The sequence below is a fragment of the Chironomus tepperi genome, unplaced genomic scaffold, assembly GCF_022539635.2.
Source record: "Chironomus tepperi strain 1889 unplaced genomic scaffold, CSIRO-AGI_Ctep_v1 contig_445, whole genome shotgun sequence".
NCBI lineage: Eukaryota > Metazoa > Arthropoda > Insecta > Diptera > Chironomidae > Chironomus > Chironomus tepperi.
The window spans coordinates 752,665-775,151 of record NW_027226567.1 but is presented as its reverse complement, the minus strand read 5'-3'; the positions used below and the strand labels follow the sequence as shown (position 1 = coordinate 775,151).

The following is a 22,487-nucleotide window of genomic DNA, read 5'->3' as shown; positions in this document are numbered from 1 at the left end:
GATCTTCGTATATCTATGATCTTTTCTATTGCATAAGCGGTAAAGGAATCGATAAATGTTTTAATGTCGAAGGTCATTCAAAGGTAATTGGGTAAAATTAAACATCCGCTTTCACTTTTTTTATACTTTACATAATCTATTGTACTTTACATGTTTTCTCTTTATTCTTTATGGAAACCCCACATATGTTAGTGACACTACACAAGAAAGTTCATTGAATTTGTCATGCATTGTTTAGAAAACATCATGTTATTGAGGTGTTAAATGTGATTTAATGTTTATTTTGACTTTCTTTCAATCTTTTGTGGTTAAATGACATTTATTCGTGAATAACGACTTTTTTAAATTTGAATTCTTTATTCGCAGTTTTATAAAGCACGTTTTTGAAATTGAAAGAAAAATTAATTCAAAGAAATTGAATGTTAATTTTTGCTATTTTAAAGAATTAAGTTGTTAATCACTGTGATATTATAGTTAATATTCCATATAAACATACAATCAGGTGCGATAAACCTCGTAATAATCGAGGATTATTCAATAAATCAATATAAAAGAGAAACTTATTAATAAATCTTGTTAATAGCCTAATAAATGTCCATAATTGCATTCCGTGACCACTAGAGATGGTTTTATTCAATTAATGTCGATTTCATTGCCAACAGTCAAGAAATTCGCATTCTATTATCATTTTTATGACATGGTTAACAAGTACATATCAATTTTTAACAATCCAGTGAACTACATAACCTGCTAATTAATCATTAAAAAGAGTAAGCATATTGTTGTGTCACCTACCCAATATAGAATGTAAATTTTTCATAACAATCAATCGCGGTAATTATATTACACTTTCAGCACCAGTTTTGAAAATGTCTCAAGGAGCTTTTATTGTCTTACTTGACAATTTTAATACAATAATTGGATAATTGCTTCCGCTGATCATTTTACGCAACCAATATTGGCAGGTACCGTAAAAAATAAAATATATTTTTGAATGAAATACCAAAACTGAATAAGAAAATTGAATTAACATAAAATTATATGCTGAAATGGTCAGGCAATCATGCGCAACGGCGACTTGTGCTAATAGATCATGAGAATAAAAAACGTAAAATTCTCATAGTTTATAAGAGTCACAACACGAAATGCATTTAAAAAGCGATGCAATTACTGATCAATTTGTTTCGTTATGTCAAAAAATACGAAAACCATATAAAGAGATAAGATCTTAATTATGACCAGTAATGAACCAGTTCAATAAATATTCCATACGACAAATTAAAATTACCATTTAATTAGTAATTAAGATAATTTTTGTAGATCATATAGTGCTCGAAAGTATTACCTTTGATCATCGGGAGGTATCCAACCCATCATTTGCATAATTTGATTGATTCAAGATTGAGATACAGAGAAATTTAATAATATTCTAGAGCAGAGATTGGTAACCCATGAGCCGCGACGGCAATGTGTCTGAAATGTCATGAACCGTATGCCGTGTGCGGTTTCGGTCGAGGATTACCACCAAGTGTATTTACTTACTTTGATGACCAAACATACATCTGTGATCTGCTACCCATCGCTACCTGCCGTTTGCCAATTGCCAATACCACGTGTTTACCCACATGTACCGCAACACACAGTTTACCCATCACTGTTCTAGAGCACTTAATTGCGTATTGTCAAGCAACTTTCATTAAAAGTCAGAAAATTATCATATTTGAACCAAAAAAAAAGTTATTTCGAAAGGAAAATAAGTTGCAGACAAGATCAAAAACTACAGATAAGTATGAAAATTCCCCGAAAATAGCAATCAGATTAACAGCTTACATAATCAAAGCATTAAATAAATTGCCGAAAAATTCGTTTCGCAAATCTGCAAGCTTCTGTGAAAGCTCAAATCTCATTGAAAACAGCATGAAGCATTAAAAACATGTCTTAATAATTAAGATAAAAGTATCGTTTCAGAAAATCTTCACACAAAATTTTATCATGATGGTCAGTGTAACAAATTTACAACCAAATTTACCCAAATGTGTCGACTTCAGTGACGTGAGAAAGCATAAGAGAATGAAATCATGTCTTTTGGTAATTAATTTATTACTTCTGATGATCATAAAGACTAACGAACTACAATAGCCGTTTAATTGCCATTGGTCATGGCTATCATGTATGTTATTTATAACATAATACCATTGAGCACGGGATAAGATATCAGAATGCAGATCTATAACAATATTCAAATAGCACTTAACCCAATTACCATCGTGACACAACAAAAACAAGATTTCTTCAGCACAAAGCGCCATTGGATATGACAAAGAACAAATTTTATAAAAGCCCCCTCGTGAATTATTAATAAAAAAAAGGCATTTTATATCTTTTATATTTTGAGAAACATATCGACAATATATAAAATAATTTATATCTATTTCCAAGCTAAGTAGAATGGAATAGCCAAAAAGTAGGTTATGATCTTTTCGGTTACAATCTCTTGTTAGCAAAAAGGCCCAACCCAAGACTCCCAATATAAAAAATAATATATATAAACACAACACACACAGTAAATTCCAATCGAGTTCATGGATCGACCATGAAATAATGTGTGTTAACAGAATTTAATTTTAATTTTTTTTTCTAAGTCTTGAAAGTATGATCACTAACTAGAAACGTCAAATAATCATAAATTATTCATCAACAAAAAAAAATGAGATATATTTATTTATACCGAAAAAAAATAAAGTTGGGCTTCAAGATCGGAATGCGTTTGCAGTAATTTTTCTCACCACCTTGCACATTATGCACATGAATAATTCCTCAAATTGCTGCACGTTTTTCCATGTTGGTGCATTTTTACTTTATAAATTGATTTGAGCATTTAATCGATTTGTCCAAGAAGCAATCATTATAAAAAATAAAATAAAGTTCTGGTACTTGCTTTTGACAGCATGCAATTTGGAATTCAGTATAGGACTTGAAGATCAGTACTGCCACTTCATAATTGAGATATTTTTATATTTACCGTAGCCACTTAATCTAGTTAATTGAAGTAGCGCTCTATACAGCATCACAAGTTGCTCATTATTTACTTACTTCTTCATATCTGCACAAATTGGACATGGTACAAGAGGTGCGCGCGCGAAAAAATATATATAAAAACAGCTGAGAAAATGTGTTGATTTTGTTACACCTTGCTATACATTTTATTGCACCAAAACATAACAAAGCAAAAAAAAAGACATGACTTTCAAGGTTAGATTAATGGAAAAAGCTCTTTTACTTGTCATGCAGCCAATTTGTTGTTTGTCAAACTTTAACGCCAAGGCTTAAAGCTGCATTTAATTGATTGATTAATAGGTGAAGATCGTGCGTCAAAATTATACATTTTTGGTGTAAAACAGGAGTGGTTTACAAATTGCGGGTTTGTTGAAAATTGATTTTTAAAGCTCGTATTGTTCTCATCGACATTTTGGGCGATTCAAGCTTTGTCGGATGTGAGTTTCATATCTCAGCTTATTAACTGTGTTCCTTGTTTACGTTTATTTGGAAGTAATTATTAAAAGTTCGGGGTCCTTATATACATTATATATGACTACATTGTACACTATATTATGTCAAGTTTAATTATGTGAGATTCAACATGTTTATTAGCATAAGCAGGCATAAGCAATACGCACATTAGTTTACATTTTTATGGCTCTTTAACTTTGATAAAGTTGTAATAAAAATTCAAAATCATGGTAATAAAATTTTTCACATGAATCGATTATTGCGACTTTAATTGAGCGGTAACACTTGAAAGTAATGCATTTTTAAATCAAGAAATCGTGAAATATGAGATAAATTGCGTTATATTGACACATTTAAAAGACATAAGCTGGGTGGATATTGACTTTATTTGCATCATATAAAAGAATTTGTTGCTATTGAAATTTTTTTGCTAAGCATTCAGCATATCATACTTAGTCTTCTAAATTACGAAGTGAAATTCAAGTTTATATCCCTCTAATTCCATCCTGTAATGTGAAAATGCACATTTTCATTGAAAAATAAGATTTTTCACATATTTTTCATTCAGACACAGACTAAACCATTTATTAAGCCTGAAGCCTTTTGGTGACATACTAGTGCAGTGTTGTCCATACTTTTTATGCCACGGCACAGCTTGGTGGTTAACCATGAACGAAACCGCGATTCACGATGTGCGTTTCATGGTATTTTCAAGAATTGAGTTTATCGCGTAGCACAGATTAAGAAGCACTGGTCTAAAGTGAAGCTATATATGGAATAAACCCTATATTTAAATTAAAGAGTTGCTCATGATTTTTAAATAATCTTTTTTATAATTCGACACATTTATTGAGGTGCCAGTTATTATTTATCTGGGGATTTATTAAATGTTCACAGATTATTGTTCAATAAATTCAGTTGATTCCAAAATATTATACCAAGAGTTCTAATTTCATTGATATCTAAGAAATTGTTCACTTTTAATATTGAATATTGAACTTAAAAACAACTAACCTAACAAAGTATGCTTAATCCATTTAAATATGAATCACACCATAGTTTTTACTAAGTTGCTAATGCTAAGAATCTGTTTACTTAATTACAAATAAGCCAATCAGTTTCATGGCAAAATTATGGACGATCCCAAACAATCATATTCAATATTTCAAGTGTTAATTCATAAACCAGTATAGCTCTAAACTAAAATTCAGTTCCCAGGTCAAAAAATAAGAAGTAATCCATCAAAAATTAAAAACTATAATGTGATCTCTCAACATAAATTTGAATATCCCATAAAAAGCATTAGGAAAGAATAAAAAAAAATCCAAATTCATACAGTTTTATTCATTGCTGTTTAGTTCCTTTAGTCCACAAATGTAGATTAATGAATTAGTCTAAACTAAATTATTTCATATTGCCCATTAAGTGACGCGGATGTTCAGAAAAGCAAACCAATTTTAAAAGCCTTGAAATGCAATCTGATTTAATCGTCTTGCGCTAAAAGTTCTTTTTTAACGCTTTACAATAATAGAAACATTAAAACGGTCCATATTCTCTTTTTTAAGTTCGACAAATCACTGTCGGAAGTTTAATTTCATACAAACAACAATTGAATGATTTCAATTATGTGCTGCACATTTAAATTTTTCGGCAAATTGTCATAATTAAAATTATTCGCCCATTAATCTGATCCATAAATCACTTCGTAAGTCTCCTGAAAACGAGTAGATAATGGATTATCATGACAGCGACATAAATCTTCCCGGTAGACATTGCGTGATGATGATGCAATGAATATGTGGACATTGAAAATTACATTATGTACATTCAGTTACTTCTGACTTTTCTTTCATTTCTTTTTTTGGATTTGTTTGTGACTTCTGTCGCAGAGTTGGAGTTTGAGGTCTTTGGTGTGGAATGGAACTGCTTGATCTGAGGTGAGATTAGGCTTCAGATATTGATAACAAAACATTACTGGAAGTTAATTTGTGATGAAACTCTTGAAGAATAAAGTTTCCAATTGATGATTTTTGAAAAGAATCAAAATGTAGTTCTTGGAGACAGCAGTCAATTGTCCGTGCGGATAACCATATCGTGATGGTATAATGGCTAATAAGCAGATTCATGTCGTGCTTATTATTGTAAACAAACAATTCCGAGTTAACCTAGATTCTCTCCATAGTCTGTAACATCTGCAACTCAAATCTTTCATGTCCAAATTTACATTGTTGCAATATCATTTTGGCATTAACATCGTCCATATTCCATTTTTGAAAATTCTGTTAACCTTCTTTCTGACCCATCACGCACAACAGATTAACAATTCTGCTTCTGAGCGAAAAAAATGGTGAGCTATCCAAGAAGAAGAACCAAAAGATTCAACATGACGAATGATTTATGTCAAAATGTTCCATCAATAAATTTATTTTCAGGCTGACAAAAAAGAAAGAATATAAAAAATTTATTTTTTTGTATTCTCAATTTCGATAATATGTACAGCATCATGTTGAAATACATCGTGTAAACAATCGAATTCAATATGTGTACTTACATGCATTGTAATACATAAAGATGAAAATATATAGACATAAGCCAAAGAATTGATATGTGGAAATGTCATTTCCAAAATATCAATTGTTGTCTCACAATTGCACAATTATTTTAAAAAGAGTAAATTATGTAAGTGCACAAAAGAGGTTCGATTAAGATGTGAACGACTTATTAATTGAAATGTGCTGTTCAATGTGAACTCAATCAATAATTATATTTATTTGAGTCTCTTTTTTTTACAAAGGTATTGAACATAATTTTTTTTTCAATTGTTTTAACACTTGAACATAATGTAAGTACATAATGAGTACGCATTCATAAAAGGCACACCGAAATTAAAGTGACCGACCATGAAAAAATTTCGTAAAACTTAAACTCTTGAGAAGTTTAAAAATATCTTTTGGTTTGGATTGTGATTTATTGGTGTCTGAAATTTTTAATTGTTAGCTGTAATTACTAACCCTAAGCTGATGTGATTCATGCTCTAAACCAGTTCTGGGCAACCCTTTTGTTTTTCATTTCAAAACTTGCTGGTAAGCCTCGACTAAAACCTTACACGCTATACGGTTTTTGTTTTTTCCAAAATTATTTGGGCCTCGACACAAAGGTTGCCCACCACTGCTCTCAACAGATCATTAAGCAATATAAACTAAAACGTTTATTTCTCTTTTTATGACTCAATTTGAATCTCATTTAAATTCAACTTAAAATTTTGCAAATATTTAAATCCAAAAAAGACGTTAACAATTAAAATCGTGCGATGTCAATAAAATATAAATCATAAAATGCATGACTAATGCTTTCAAGCTAACCGTAAATTACAGCTCGCATTGAATTCGTGATAGATTATTGAACCTGTATTGGCAATGCATTTGCCATTTTAGAGTACAGAAGCCGATCAAATGCCAGCATGCGCATAATTTTTGATTCATATCTCAAGATTTTCCAATATTGCAACAATTCATGCAAATATGAACAATATGTGCGATGGATGTTTATAAAATTTCAAAGTCTTTACCATAATGTAGATGCTTTTCATGAGCCGCCTTTTGTGGATTAATTATACGGTATTAAATTCAAGGTAAATCTTTTCATTTAATCGTAGTGTTATTTTCATAATCAATCACATCTGGGTTATTAACACCTTTATGTTTTTTCAACGGCAATTAAAACATTTCAAAAGTGACGAAATGTGCTTAACCCACAGACACATCAAGGCGCCAAATATTGTGTCCACAAACCGACAAAAAAAAAGTAATTTCTTCCTGTTTTGATTTGAAAAGTCAACTTTAATGTAATTTACATGTAAATGCATGCTGATAGCCGCGCTTAATGTGTAAAAAAAATGCATGTACGCCCGGTGACAGGTATTTTGATTTATGAAAGAGTTAATTGGAATAATTAATAAATAATTTATGTTAATTTTTCAAATTTAAAGAATTTTTTATTCAAAATTATTTAGTTTCGCTATTTTACACTTTATTTACACTGATGTTCATGCTTAATTGATTGATTTATAATGTACGTCGTTAACTCCTTAATATTCTCTAATAAATTTAATTTTTTTTTTGTGTTGAAAATGCTGTAGTGTCTAGTTTTTTTTGCTGTTGTTTGTATCATCACACTTATTAATTCTCAGTAAATTCCACTTGCTACTACTTATTTTTGTCATGAAGTATCTTTTGAAATATTTAAAGGTTTTTTTTTTGTGTATTTTTTTTTTGTCAAGTTTTTTTGAGTTTGTTATGGCAATGAATGTAACTGCTTTCATAAGAAGAGTGAAAAAAAAATTTTGCAATTTTTAAGCGTCGTCCTGAAGTGGAGACTAGGAACTTTGTTTGAAAAAAAATTTCCATTTTTTCCAATTTTCTATCTCATTTGCATCAAGTTAACCTAACTTGTGGCAAGAAGTGGATCTGTATAATCTGGTGATGATTGTTGATCTCCTTTCGGTCCCAATTTCTTCTTGTACTTTTTCACAATTTTGGTTTTCGACAGCTTCGTTTTGTATTTGCTTAATTTCATTAATTTTTTATCACTTATCTTTTCGTCTGTCTTCTCTTCAACTTCTTCTTTCTCTCTTAGCTTTTCTCTATCAATCATTTGTAGTTGCTCGAATATATTCTTCGGACTTGGATGTGATGGATGTGGTTTTGTGGAGTTTTTATTTGCATAAATTACAACATAATGTGAAAATGCTGGATCACTTCCAGCTGTCATGTCAGCAAAATCTTTGAAATTTTCAAATGGATCTTCTGGAAAGTATTGCTCTTTCTTGCCTGTCAAAGCTTCCGCTACTGGTTTACCATCAAAATTAGATTCATAAAATTGATCACTCTTTGCTTGATATCTTTTATTCGGATCTTCTTCGTCTGGATAGAAAGTTCCACCTCGCATGACTGTAAAATCACCTGAACCCAAAATTGATTGATCAAAGCCGCCTAAACGGCCAGGTGGATTATATCGGTTTGCAATTGATGCCGCTAATGATGTTGAAATTTGAAATGGTCTGATTGATGGGATGTTGGCAAGAAATGGGAAAAATGTCTGTTCGGCTGCTGTTGGATTATGTGGATCAGATGATGATGATTGAATAACAACTTGTGGCTCATAATGTTCAACGCGTGAGATTGATGTGTCAACTTTTGGCCTGTCTTGACTTGGTGATGATGAATATTGACGTACGACACGCGATTCAGATCTGACTACACTGTATTCGGGTGGCGGCAATTCATCAGCTTCCATCCACATATCGCTTTCATCATGATCATCATCTGTAAGAGAGAAAATGAAAATCAATTAAGTTTACTGTCATAAATATCGAATGTCTGTTGCTATAAAATTTTCAATTTTTGTTTATATGCATGAACATCTTGTTTTTAAATTACTTAACGAGTAATATCTACTGACAATTGTTGCGGCATATATTAACTCATCATCTTCAGTTTTTTTCGTTTCTTCTTTTTCCCTTAAATAAACAAGTAACCCCCAAATAAAAATAAAGCCAATTGAGTAAGAAGAGTTAGCTACTGAAAATCGATAATGCAATTTAAAGACAAGCGTAATAGTTTCGCAACATATCTACATATTTTTTGGTAGTTGGTCAAGTCATTGACAACAAAATAAAGTTGATTTTTGCGTAATAAGTAATTTTATCACAATTTCCTTTGTCTAACATTCAAGACACACGGCGACATTACGAATTCAATAACAATAATAGATAGATAATTGATATTATAAGCATTTAAAAGTCATATCGTTATTATTAGCACTTTTATCTCCGAACAACTTTCAATGGGTACTACAAGTTAATTCAATTGCGAATTGTGTCCAATATTTTTTAATGACCAAACAGCCGGTGCGAGGATTTATATAAGTTTTATTAACAGGTCTTGTTTACTGTTACTTTATGTGACGTTAAAACTTTTTCCTGCATCCGTGCTGATTGTACGTTTACTGATTAACATAGCAAACTCATTATATTCTGTTCATTATGTTTGATTTATTCACTTAAAAGAATTGTTGACAAAATACATGTTTACTAGATCAGTTCTTTTAAATTGTGGCTTTTGGCGGGAAATTATTTTTAACCTCAAAATCTCAAAAATCCATTGGAATTTAATAAAGTCACGTTTAACGACCGCAGTTAAGAGATTAATGTAGGCTTGCCTCACTGTATGTTTTCTCTTTACAGATAATCACTGGATGACGATTTTGAATGAGAGAAGAATGAGGAAAGAAATTATAAATCGAGAATTTGTGTTATTCAATTATGACTACATGCAGATTCAAAGGAGATTACATAAATAATTGCGACTTTCCTCATATCAATAAACATTTCAACGTAATTGTTAACGTGTAATACAGCAGTCGACATTCACATCTTCATCAAGTAACAACAATGATAATCTCGACAGCTTCCTTTAAATTCAATCGGTGAATAATAATTTTTTTCAATGTGATAATTAAAGAAATCCACAATAATTCATTAAATTTTATAATGTATGGAATCAGATCGCATGAGTGAGAAAAGGTCAGACGGGCCAATGACTGTTGCACAATCATCGAATCAAAATACAGAAATAAATTCAGAGGAAGTTATGTAAATTTCACCTCAAACACACACACATAATATTTTTGTTATTTTCAATCTCTTCCACTTCTGTAATTGCGTGCTAACGTTTATATTTTGGCTTAATCTCGCAAAATAGGAAGCTAATGGATGTTGAATTATTTTAAATCAATTTTAATTTTCTTTCCATTTGTAATTAATGAAAATAACTATTTTTATTTCTTTTACTGCTATTTCTTCATTCATTAAATCTCGACATTTCCTCTCGACTTTCTTCATGAGGCGTCAAATGGAAGTTACATAACAGAAACAGGCACAGCATCGTCAAAACATGAAGAAAATAAACGCGTTGATGAGGAATAAATAAAGAGAAATGAGAGAATGAGGTTTATGGCCTGTAAATAGAAATGTGTATAGTAGCACTGAAATGAAGATGCGTCTTAAGTGGATTACAGCACGACTAAATAATTGTATGCAAATATGGTATTTTACGATTGAGATTACTGACTGTTCTCTTCAAATTTGAGGTGATTTATTGGTATGATGATAGACTATTTTGTTGGTCAAATTTAACATAATGTTGTGAACACATTTTAAGATGTTGGATGTTGAAATACATTTTACTTTAAATTCCTATTTGTGTTAATTTTCCAATTTTAAAAATATTATAATTTGAATTTTAAACAACCGTTAAACATTTGAATTTAAAAAATCTTAATCGACGGAATCAGATGACACTTCAAATCCATTTAATGACTTTATGGCCATTTCAATAGCTCCTTCTCTAGTCCAATGTCCGCCTGTGAATCCAGTTTGATGAACAAAAATTGCTCCTTTAATACCTGATATAAGTTCCAATTCTTCATCTCTCTTTCCAAACCATTTCTTATTCAACGTATTTCGGGACATAAATGATCCTTGTTCAACTGGAACTGCGTGAACACGATAATCATTATTCACACCTTTGTAGATGATAAATTTTATTTCAACATTTCCAATAAGTTCCTCAATATCCATTAAGTGCTCTTGCCAAGGACAGGTTTTTTCCAGTTCAATAATACATCCAGATTCGTGAACATTATATCGATTTTGGATAGCATCTTCAACAATTGTTCTTGCTGGCAACCACAAAATTGCAAAATATTTAAGCTTGTTAATGAATTCTTCCCCAACGTACTTTACAGCTGCTGCAAAAGCAACATCAATTTCCTCTGGTGTCTTCTTAGTCTTCCAATCAGGATTTAAATTTCTCACTCGGCTACTGATATCTGTACAGACGCGATATAGTGGGATCTTTTTATGTTGAGGAATTCCATTGTCAATTGCATCAATTTCTTTAATAAATCCAGAATACATCTTAAGATAGACAGTTTTCAATTGTGTCTCAGACAACTCTATTTTGAATTCTTTAAGAATTTCGGAAATGATCTCTTCTCCATAATGAACATAAATTAAGCCAGCAGAACTCAGTTTAATGGAGCTGAAATCTTCTCCAAATTCCGGTCGGAGTGATGAAAACGTTTCTTTAAATGTTGACTGATGATGATCAAATCTTTTCGTTTTTGGATCATAAACACCACCAATATCTACAAGAATTTCGCACCGACTTAATTCATCTTTGTTTCTAGTTCTCCATAATACATGATTTTTAAATTTTGGATGTTTTTGTAGCAAAAAAACTGCAAGTACTTCGTCGCAATGAAATGTTCCTGAATGTGTACCGATAAAACTATTTGATACGACTCTCAATTCTCTGACGGTAAATGATTTCAGTTCAAGAGATTTTGACTGGTGGAATAGATTAGTTATAGTAGATTTTGTGTTAAATTTACAGTGTAGGAAACTAACCTGAAGAAGCTTTTGAAAAGCTGGGAGCATTTTTAACAGTAATTTCGTTTTTGTTACACGATTTAATTATTTTACACGCTAATATTTGACTTGCTATGTCTGTATTTCAGTCACGATCAAAATTTGTGAGCCTTTTTTCGTCCACTTTTATTAAATATTTTAAAAACCTTACAATTCCCAAAAACAAAGTGAACGGCCCCTTAGAATATTTTCGTTAAATTTTTTTGAATATTTTTTCTTCAATTAAAATTAATTAATTTTTGATCGTTCTAGACATTCAAAACAATTGAAACATGAAGATAGTGGCTTGGAACGTATCAGGTCTCCGTAGCTGTGTATCAAAAGGCTGTGTTGATTATCTTTTGCGAGAAAATGCCGATATTATTTGCTTGAGTGTAAGTTGAACATTTTAATTACTGTAATTTGCAAAAGTGTAGCTGATATCAATCAGTCACGTATCATATGCAGGAAGTAAAGTGCAGAAGTGAAGAGGAAGTTCCAGTTCAAATGAGATTGAGTAATTATCATACATATTGGAATGTTGAGAAAGGAAAGCCAGGTGTCGGTTTATTGACGAAAGTAAAGCCATTAAAAGTGTCGTTTGACTTGCCAGAACCGTTTAGTGATGAAAAACGGCTAATCAATGCAGAATACAACAAATTCTTTCTCGTCTGCTGCTATGTTGTTAATGCTGGTCGTGGTTTGAAGACGTTAGACAAACGATTAAAATGGAATAAAATTTTCGATGAATATATTAAAGATCTTGATAAGAAAAAGCCGGTTATCATAGCTGGTGATCTGAATGTTGCTCATAACGAAATTGATTTAGCAAATCCAAAATCAAACCATAAGACTGCTGGATTCACAAAGGAAGAACGTGATGGATTTACAAAATTTCTCAGTTATGGCTTTATTGATACATTCCGTGAGCTTTATCCGGATCAAACAGGAGCTTATACATTCTGGTCTTATATGCGAAAGTAAGCTTGACACTGATTCTCCTTCATTAAATGAATAAATTGACTTAATGCTCCTTTCCATTACAGCTCACGTGCCAAAAATGTTGGCTGGCGCTTGGATTATTTTATAGTCAGCAAACGATTTATGACCAAAGTGAAGGATAATGTTATTCGATCATCAGTAAGAGGCAGCGATCATTGTCCGATAGTTTTGTATTTAAAGGTATAAGTTGAGCATCTTCTTGACTGGCATTCATGTAAGTTATGTTTGATTGACTATTGATAAGGCTATTTATTCGTGATTTACTGCCTTTATAGCAATGCTATGTGCATTATTAATAATCCATAATGAGAATAACTCACAATTGTAATAAATTTACTTGATTTTGACAAATTAATTTAACTAACTAACAATGTTCCAGTTGAATTTACATCGATTCTAATAATTCAACAATTACTCATAATTCCCCATTAGTATCTCATTACTAACCGCAAAGGCACTACCTATTGTGTTATCTCGTGTAAGATTCTATGTCAAGCACAAAAAGGAGAATAAATTAGAATGAAAATTAGATGAGAAAAGGCACGGCACGGTATGCAAAAATATTCCATCTGCCCACCTTGCTGTATATCTCATATATAGGTACATAATAAAATGAAAATATTCCTATTTACTACATCCCAATGACAATATGATGACTGGATTTGCAAATAATTTAATTTAACTATAACAACTTCACGCTACAGATGCCTTGATTCCTTTATGTATATTTCACAGCTTTTTTCTCATTGAACGTACGAAAAAGATTGAATTAGTAGTTATAATAATAATAAAATGAGAAAATAATAATGAATAGTGAAGCATTTAAAGGTCTTTCACTACTAGGGAGTGCTATGAGTATCTCATGTTGCGCAGTTGAACTTCAACAACTGAATATTGTTTCTTCTCAAAAAAATATATAAATTCTGGGTGTTCCTCCTTATATTATTATTATTATTGGTTATATACATTACTACCTTCATTGAAATTGATTGAGTAAAGTAGCATTAATAGAAAAATTATAAATAAATCAATTAATGAGTCATATATCGCGATATTGATTGTCGGATATTCAAGAATTTTTGCTTTTTTTGTGTTATAATTTATTGGCACTTGGAAACTAATTCCTTAATGCTCATGTTGGAATTCTGACATAGACATTTTGTTCTATTAAGCATTCACGCTTCATGCGCAGTTGTAAAATTAATAAATATTTATGACAGTTATTTTTTGAAATTTTTACCGCTTTTCTGTGTTTTTTGAAAATTTTGACCGTTATTCTTAGTTTTTTGAAATTTTGATGACTAATTTTTCTTTCAAAACCATACAAATTATCAAGAAATTGTATGGTTTTGGCCTGTTTCACAACTCTGGTGCATTTTCAAATATACTTTTGACCGTTAATTTTCAAATATTTTTCGTCCGTTATTTTTTCAAACATTTTAGAGCGATTCCATGAGTAAACGGAACTGAAAAAATTTTAGTACAAAACTTTGAATTCATTTTTCTCTTAAGTTATGCATTTTTAGTTAACTTTTGAAACACATATAGGATTATTTTTCCATTTTAAATGTGTTTTTAGTGTTTAAAGATATTAACACAGCTTAATTATGGCTAAAAATGTGTTTTGTGTTTTGCAATAATCGGTCGAAAGTTAACCGATTAAGTTGTGTTTTCTTCAATTTTCTCCTTAATTACAGTAGTTACAGGCACAAATAAGATATAAATACAAAGCCTAGGCGTTTTCAAATGTGTTTTGTGTAATTTTATTGCACGAAAATGTATATTTAAGGAAATATTGACACTTGAAAATTTAGAATTTTTCGAAAAGTTAACCGATTAAGTTTAGTTTTTCAGAAAAATCTTTTGTTTTATGCCTCTTTGTAGTGAATTTGTTATTATTGTGGTTAAATATTACAATAATACATAATATAAGTTCATAACATTGGGGTAAAAGTAGTTAATTAAAGAAATATTCATAAAAAACTTTTAAGACAAATTTTTTTTCACTCATGGAATCGCTCTTTAGTCATTACTTTTCAAAAATATACTGACCGTTAAACTTCAAACAAATATTTGCTTCATAAAATTTAAAATATTTTCATGTCTACTTTAGATTCCGATCGAAATCCACAGATCGACAACAATTCTCCGTTTACCATAAATCATTTTATTTATGCTTTGACATTTGGATGGCATGAAGAGATCAGTAAAATGTCATAAAATATATATTAAATATTTATGTGCATTTCAAATGAACAATTTTCAATGAGATGTGCATAATCTTGTGTGTATTTTCCATACAACTGACCTTAACTTCAGCATTAGTCTCATTAATTCATTATAATTAAATCGGAGCATTTAATAACAAAGAATTTTGTGAAATTGCAAAATCCTAAAGTGTGTAAAATTTTATTAATTGGATTATATTGTTGCTTAGAAATGTGGATCAAATTGTTATTAAACTTCAAGGATCAGACACTTTCGCGAGCATTAATTACATTAATTCATTGATTTTCAATTAACTGCATTTTTTTGCACGTTTTTGGAAATAAAAGCAGTAATTTTGTATTAAAAGCGCGTAATTGAGTTAACAAAGCCTGATATTAACATTGAAAATTTAAATTGGATCGATTTTTTTTGGAAATTTTCCTTTTTTGGGGTTTGAGTAATTTTACGGGCATTATGAATTTAAATTTTTAACGGCTGAAATATATTTGAATTTTTTAAGAATTTTTCGAATTAATTTCCGTTAACATGATTCGAGGCTATTCTAAAATATCTCAAACTAAACGTGATCAAATGTGATACACGAGAATATTCAATTAAATATTTCACATTCAAAGGAATACATCACAATCATTTGAATGGACTTGTTATGATTATGTAAGGTGTAGAACCGTAAATGAATCAGAAACATGCATTGGGTGGTTTCCATAAGCTTTAATTCCATATGACTCAACAATTTGTACATATTTAAAACGCAAAAATAAAGAGTATTGTAACAAAAACTCATAAACACATATTGCGAGGAAATAATAATGAAAAAAATCAGATTAATTCGAAAAAACAAGCAGAGCTGAACAAAAAATCCTTCTAATGTCATCAATTCAACCGTCACAATAAATAATTTTAATGAGAATATGAAATATATATTTTTTCCTCTAACATAACATTGAATGAGTTCAAGTTTGCTGCTAAGATTACATGTCACAGATTGACTATACGGAATAATGAGAAAAAGAGTGATCATTCTTTAGTTCTGGCATACCCTCCTGATTCTTACTTAGAATTGAGTCTCAATTAAATTCAAATAAATTATTGTTGTACGTAGGCAACGCCTAATTTAAGTATGTTTGGTCATTAAAAAATGTATTCTTTGTTAATTTTGATTGTTGTTAATTTTATAGGTGCTGAATAAAATGAAAACTTATAACAAATTCTATTATTAAATCTCATTCTAAGTTCTAATGATAATTACGATCAATTATGAAAATTATTTTAAATTAATTAGAATTAGTTAAGGAACAGAACTAACTGTTGAGGCATTTTGTCTTGTCTTTTGTGCGATTTACGAGATATTTTTACCACAGCGACAGGTTTTTTTGGCAATGATGAGTTATTATCGAGTCTAGTCGACTTAATTTATCTGGCGCTTCTTTTTCTCCTATTTTTATGAATTCTATTATTAAAAACTCGCTATCGATAACTTAACTAACCGTAACAGGAATTGATGTCTCGCTAATCCAGATTTGGCAAAATTTTAAAAAAATTCACTAAACCAGATGTTTGAATAATTTACTATTTAATCTTGTAGTAAACTGTCTTCCGATGGTTCTATTTATATATGATGATAAAAACCAGAATTAATTCACAGGAAATTCGAATTTTTTAAAAAATTAGAGAGTAAATCGAATTGACAGAATTAAATTGTGCTGTCCAGGATTTCAAGTTTTAAAGAATGCTTCTCTTTTTGACGTGTGTACGTGATCGTGTACGTAATTAAGCGACGTTGTGATGTTTTAGAGCTTTAGGAAGAATTTTATACTTTAAAGCAGTAGTGTCCAACCTTATATTTTTTGAGACTCACCTTAGTGGGAAGCTTCGATTGAAACCGGACGTGGCAAACGATACATGGCTTTTCCAAACATTTTTGGCAGCACCATTGCTTTAGAGTAACGTTGGGCAACCGCCAAAATTGTTAAAAATGCCATGAACCGTACGTCGTGTGCGGTTTCGGTCCAGGCTTTCAATTACTATCAATGTGTGCCACAAAAAATAAAAGATTCTCCATCACTGCTTGTAGAATGACTCAAATATAAACTTATATGAGATGGTGAAATTAATAGTAGACAGGCCATTTGCACATGATTTTACACGCTTTTATTTGAAGAAGACAATACTGTTTTTGGACATCACACTTGAATGAAATTCTTGACAATATTCCGCATAACAACCAAAACACTGACATTAACGACTTCCTAAGCAATAACCTGTTAAAAGGAGCTATTTCCACCAAACACGAAACTGCAATTACAACATCAAGTATTAGATCGTGATCCTTCAATATTTTTATAGCTTACAACATTCTTGTTAAAATTATACTCATCAGAATAATTAGCATAGAATATCACCTCTGGGCTCAAAAACTAATAATTTATCAAGAAGCTCATTATTGTCATAAAATTATTGATTCCTTATTCAAAGATTCTATCTAATGACTTTTTAAAAATTCTCGTCGCTCACAAGTTGCTTTAATGTGGCTTTAATGCCTCGTACATCAACGGAATTTGTAATTAAGCTACAATCACATAAATTTTCAATTACTGCTGATAATTATTGCAATATCTTTTAATCGTGTTTGCGCATTCATTGACTTTTTTTAAATTATTGAAGTGTGATATTTCATAGATAGGAAATTTCATTATTTACTAATTTTACGTAATGCTTATTCCTCATACTGGGGCAAAATATGACTGTAGACCTCACACTGGGACTAAATGCTCTTTTTATTTGTAAAATTGTGATGAAGATATTAATGATTTTTTCAATAGGATTAGAAATTAGTTGTATGAGGGGCGCTGCATTTTGTGGCTTTTAATTAGACATAATTTTATGGTTTCGGCTAAATTTTAAAAGAGAAATTTGCATAAATTTTGAAAGGATTATGACGTAATGATGTGAATTTGTGTGATAGAAATTGGAGCACAAGCACAGTTTGAATTAATATTATTAGGATTAGTGCTAGGGATTAGTGATGACAGGCTTCATTTAATTGATAATTTTTGTAAAAAATTTGACATTTGATTTGATTTTTTTTTTATTTTGATACAAATTTGCGTCAAGTCATTCAAAAAGTTCAAGAGCTCAAGATACGAATTTTCGAGAAAAGATTCATATCACGAGAAGGAAGTAAAAATGGTAAGCATCTTGATAATCTCACAGTATTTCTTATGCGCTACATATTAACCGCATGTTATCACCAATAGATTTGATACAGAACACAATGAATTGCTAATTTGAAGAATTCATAAAATCATCGAGATAATTTCGAAGATTTGTTGCCTGGTTCAGGAATTCTCAAACTTTTTAAAAGGCAATTTCACCAATTTTCGCGACACACTTGAATATTGTCACTCTCGATATGGTCTCAAAAGAAATGTGTGTCGCGAAGCAAAGTTTGAGAAGATCTTGACTAAATATTTCAATTTTTCTAGCATAAAAATGCGTATTTGTAGACCCAAGCTTTAACATTATTTGAATCCATTTAATATACGAGTCGACTTCGAGCTAGCTTCGAGCTCTGGATATTAATATTTTTGTAAAAAAACAATTTTTCTTAAAAAAAAACTTTGCTGATCCCACATAAAGTTTAATTTGGTCAATATTAAACAAATCTGAAGCTTAATGAGCTCACAAGATTCTTTAAAAATTTAATTGCTTTGAAAAAACAGAAATTCAACAAAACTAGACTTAAATTAAGTAGCTACCCTCATATTTTGTTCTTTCTCAAACATGATTAATTTTCTTACTGCAAATTAGCAAACATCCATCAATTCCAATTACCCTAAACGTCTCAATATTTTATGACCGTAATTTTCAAGTTTACGCGTTTTTTCTTAACCGTTAGTGAACTAATTTCACAAATAATTAAGTCATTAACTTTTTCTGCAATTTTCATAAAAACAACATCCATTTTTGTATTAGACCTAAATTCTTAACACGATAACACTGTTTAGTTGCATTGTTGGACGAGTAATTTCTAGTCTCGCACGCAATTATTATTGATATTTAATTTTCCTTCACAGAAATTACTGCAAAACAAATGCTTTTAAATTCTTTTTTGAAATTCATATGAATTAGGTTCTATAATTTCTGTGCATTATTGTGTTATTTGCCCATACCAAGCAAGATGTAATTGACTGCAATTACTATTATATTCAACCTCATGCAGTAAAGAATGCCAAAATTAAGCCAAGAAATGCATTCAAATTACTTCCATTATAAAATTCACAATTTCTTCTGCTTCGTGATTCAAAAATATCATACTTAAATTCATAAATATGTGGAACGTCGATAAAGTTGCAAGCGGTTAACTTTCACTTTCTTTTTTTCTCTCATATAAGTGTTAAACTGACTTAAAAACTAGTCTTATTCTTCTTTTATTATCATCACATTTGCAAAGTCGTAATATGACAAATAACTTACAATTTTTAGGTTCATGCGGTAATCCGTGGGATGCTTGATAAATTAAAAACACAATTGTTATTATTATTAATCTCATAATTGCTTTTGTCAATTTTTTTCTTTCTTTTTATTTGTTTTTAATTAAATTTCACTTTGTTTTTTTATTTAACTTTTCATTTCTTTCACAAGGAACAAAATTTCATTTTTAAATCCCGCTAGTCAAATTTCTTCCAAACCGTTACCGACAAAATGTTTAAACGTACTGACTGTGAATCATGAAAATCATGAAAATTTTTAAGCCAATTCAAGACATTTCGTGCCGCTCTCTGGATATTCTCTTCAAAGCACATAATAACAATAAAAATGCTTCAATTTTAACATTTTTTGTATGACGAAAAGCTTTTAAAGCTGAACGTGCTGATCTCTTTTATAGCATTTGAGTGCTATAATTCTCTCATTTACTCAATTTCTCACCGTCGATGCTGCTCATTCTTGAAAGAAAATTGTACGATCACAAACAACTGATTGAATAGTCATTTCCTAGTTGTTAAATGATGTTATTTTGTCTTAAGATTCAATCTGAAGCTATAAATCTTGTGCTATGTCTATAATGGAACAAAGAAAGTCTACATAAATTAAATGTTTTGCTGAGCAGCAGCAACAGCAACACGAAAAAAGAGCATAAAAACTTATGACTTTCTTTCATTATAAATGTTCGATTATTGATCGATATCCATTGAGATATTAAGTCTTTATCGATCTCAATCTTAACTTACGTTTTAATTTACAATGAGGCGGGACAAAGTTGCAATGGAGATGGATCAAACTGGTAAGAAAGAATGCATTAATAAGGGACGAAAGTGCATGTTTTGAGCAATTAATACTTAATAGTAAGTTCTTTACAAAAAAGCGGCAAAAGTCAAGTTGGTTAGGAAGTTGGGTAATTGACTATAAGGTCCCGGTTGCGAAACGAAAAAGTCTAGTCGAATTCGGGTGCTTTCTCGCTGATTCGCGACACACAAATTGTGTCTAGGAAAGTTGTTTTGATATACCTTGGATCATGCAGCGTGCAGAGTTGGGGAATGCAAAACGTCCATTAGGACAAAAATCAGTCATCACAATGCTTTATAGTCTGTTCTTACGTTTGGCTGAAATTTGGTTTTGGAACTCGAAGATCGTCGGTTCGAATTCAGTCATTCATATTTAAATCTGAACAACGAATGAATAAGAAACGTGTCAGACACTTAAATTGAACCAAGAGACAAAGAGACGAAATCTACTTGATTACCTAATGAATGGAATATTGATATAAACAGACTTGAAAGTATCATATTATGCCTTATTACACGTTATGATTGACAAATGTGAACAAATTTTCAATTGAATCAATTTCATTTTTCTTACTGCAAATTCTCTTAATTATCTTTTAAAAATCAGCAAGCACATTTGATCACATCTTTGATTGTGCTTTACCTGCATAAGCAATTATAGGATCAGCAGGTAGTGCAGACAAAGTATCCACATTAGCGCCTAACATGCAAAAATTAAGAAATTGTACAAAAAAATCTAATTTATTAGCATAAAATTAACTTTTTTTTTTGAGACTTATTGGTAAAAGTGCAGGCATTATATAAACAAAAATAAAATATTAACCGAGAGGATGGAGCACAGCCTTATGTCTATATTAATTAATAATTATTTTTTGTCTTGCATAATTACATATTGCGTTATGGCAAAAATAAAAATAATAAAATTTACTCCCCAAGTTTAATGAGGTAGAGAAAATTTCTTTGAAATTGTCATCGACATAAATGAGGCGAGATTTGTTATAATTAGTCAGTAATACTAACGTTCAGTATTTTGATCATTATTGGCAACTAATGGATATGAAACTGCCAATTTTTACATTTGCAAAATATATATAAAGAGAATTTTATAGCATGATATGTAAAAGTAGCCAGCATATACTCAAAAAAAATAATAATGGTTAATGAGGAAGACATTGTGCAATGAAGTGCAATAATCATAATTTTTCGGATTTGAACGTGCGCACATATAAATAAATATATTAAATATGTATATGAATGGGAAATGTTTCTTTCTGCTTATGAGTTTAATGATATGTTTATTGCTGTACTACTGCACTTTCATCATAATTTTCCAGCTGATTATTGGACTTGCTGTGTGTTGATTATGAGCGAATGTTGAATTGTAAATAGATGATGTGCTTGTGGTTTCCTAAGATATAATCCAGTGGTTATTATTTTAATTAATTTTAAGTTTTGACGTAAAGAACTCAATTAGGCATTCTAGAACTATTATCAACGAGTATGAACATTGACCTCATGGCTGAACAAGCATATTTAATTATTTTACCCACGGTGCAGTTTAACCTTCTTAGTTTATAAATCAATTACTATTTTGCATATGCTGAGAATTTTTCACAAAAATGGGCTTGAAATTCTTTTGAAATTTTTAGAAATTTAAAACAAATGTTTATGACCTAGTTCATTGCTTTGGACTTCTAAATTTGAATAAATTGAGACTTGATCATATTTTGGGCTCAATTCTGAAATATGGCTTTATTAACGCAAGCTTAAACTAGAGCTCGAATTTCAAATGAAGAACTCGAAGTCCATTTGATTTTTGCATGGATTCAAGTTGACTCGAGATTACTTTTCTATACGAAATCTGCGAGATTGACTTCGAGATTTGATATGGAGTCAGACAAGAGGCATTAAAATATATCAATATGTACCAAAGACATGAACCTGAATACTCATTTAAACATCATATTATCTGCATGACCAAACCCAAAATT

The 22,487-nt window shown here is 30.5% G+C and overlaps 3 protein-coding genes across 3 annotated transcripts; 1 reads left to right on the top strand and 2 right to left on the bottom strand.

The window, feature by feature from the left end:
- Positions 1 to 7,527: 7,527 nt before the first annotated feature.
- LOC139098239 (uncharacterized) lies at positions 7,528 to 19,898 on the bottom strand. The gene is made up of 2 exons (XM_070650369.1): positions 19,688 to 19,898; positions 7,528 to 8,834 (listed from the first exon to the last, which is right to left on the bottom strand). Exons 1-2 carry the CDS (start codon positions 19,761 to 19,763, stop codon positions 7,954 to 7,956), a joined length of 957 nt encoding a protein of 318 aa, XP_070506470.1. The 5' UTR covers positions 19,764 to 19,898; the 3' UTR covers positions 7,528 to 7,953.
- On the bottom strand, positions 10,666 to 12,121 carry LOC139098350 (MYG1 protein-like). Its single transcript, XM_070650520.1, has 2 exons — positions 11,981 to 12,121; positions 10,666 to 11,920 (listed from the first exon to the last, which is right to left on the bottom strand). The coding sequence occupies exons 1-2, from the start codon at positions 12,008 to 12,010 to the stop codon at positions 10,847 to 10,849; spliced, it is 1,104 nt and encodes a 367-aa protein (XP_070506621.1). The 5' UTR covers positions 12,011 to 12,121; the 3' UTR covers positions 10,666 to 10,846.
- On the top strand, positions 12,215 to 13,615 carry LOC139098379 (DNA repair nuclease APEX1-like). Its single transcript, XM_070650558.1, has 3 exons — positions 12,215 to 12,375; positions 12,449 to 12,960; positions 13,027 to 13,615. The coding sequence occupies exons 1-3, from the start codon at positions 12,274 to 12,276 to the stop codon at positions 13,166 to 13,168; spliced, it is 756 nt and encodes a 251-aa protein (XP_070506659.1). The 5' UTR covers positions 12,215 to 12,273; the 3' UTR covers positions 13,169 to 13,615.
- Positions 19,899 to 22,487: the final 2,589 nt, after the last annotated feature.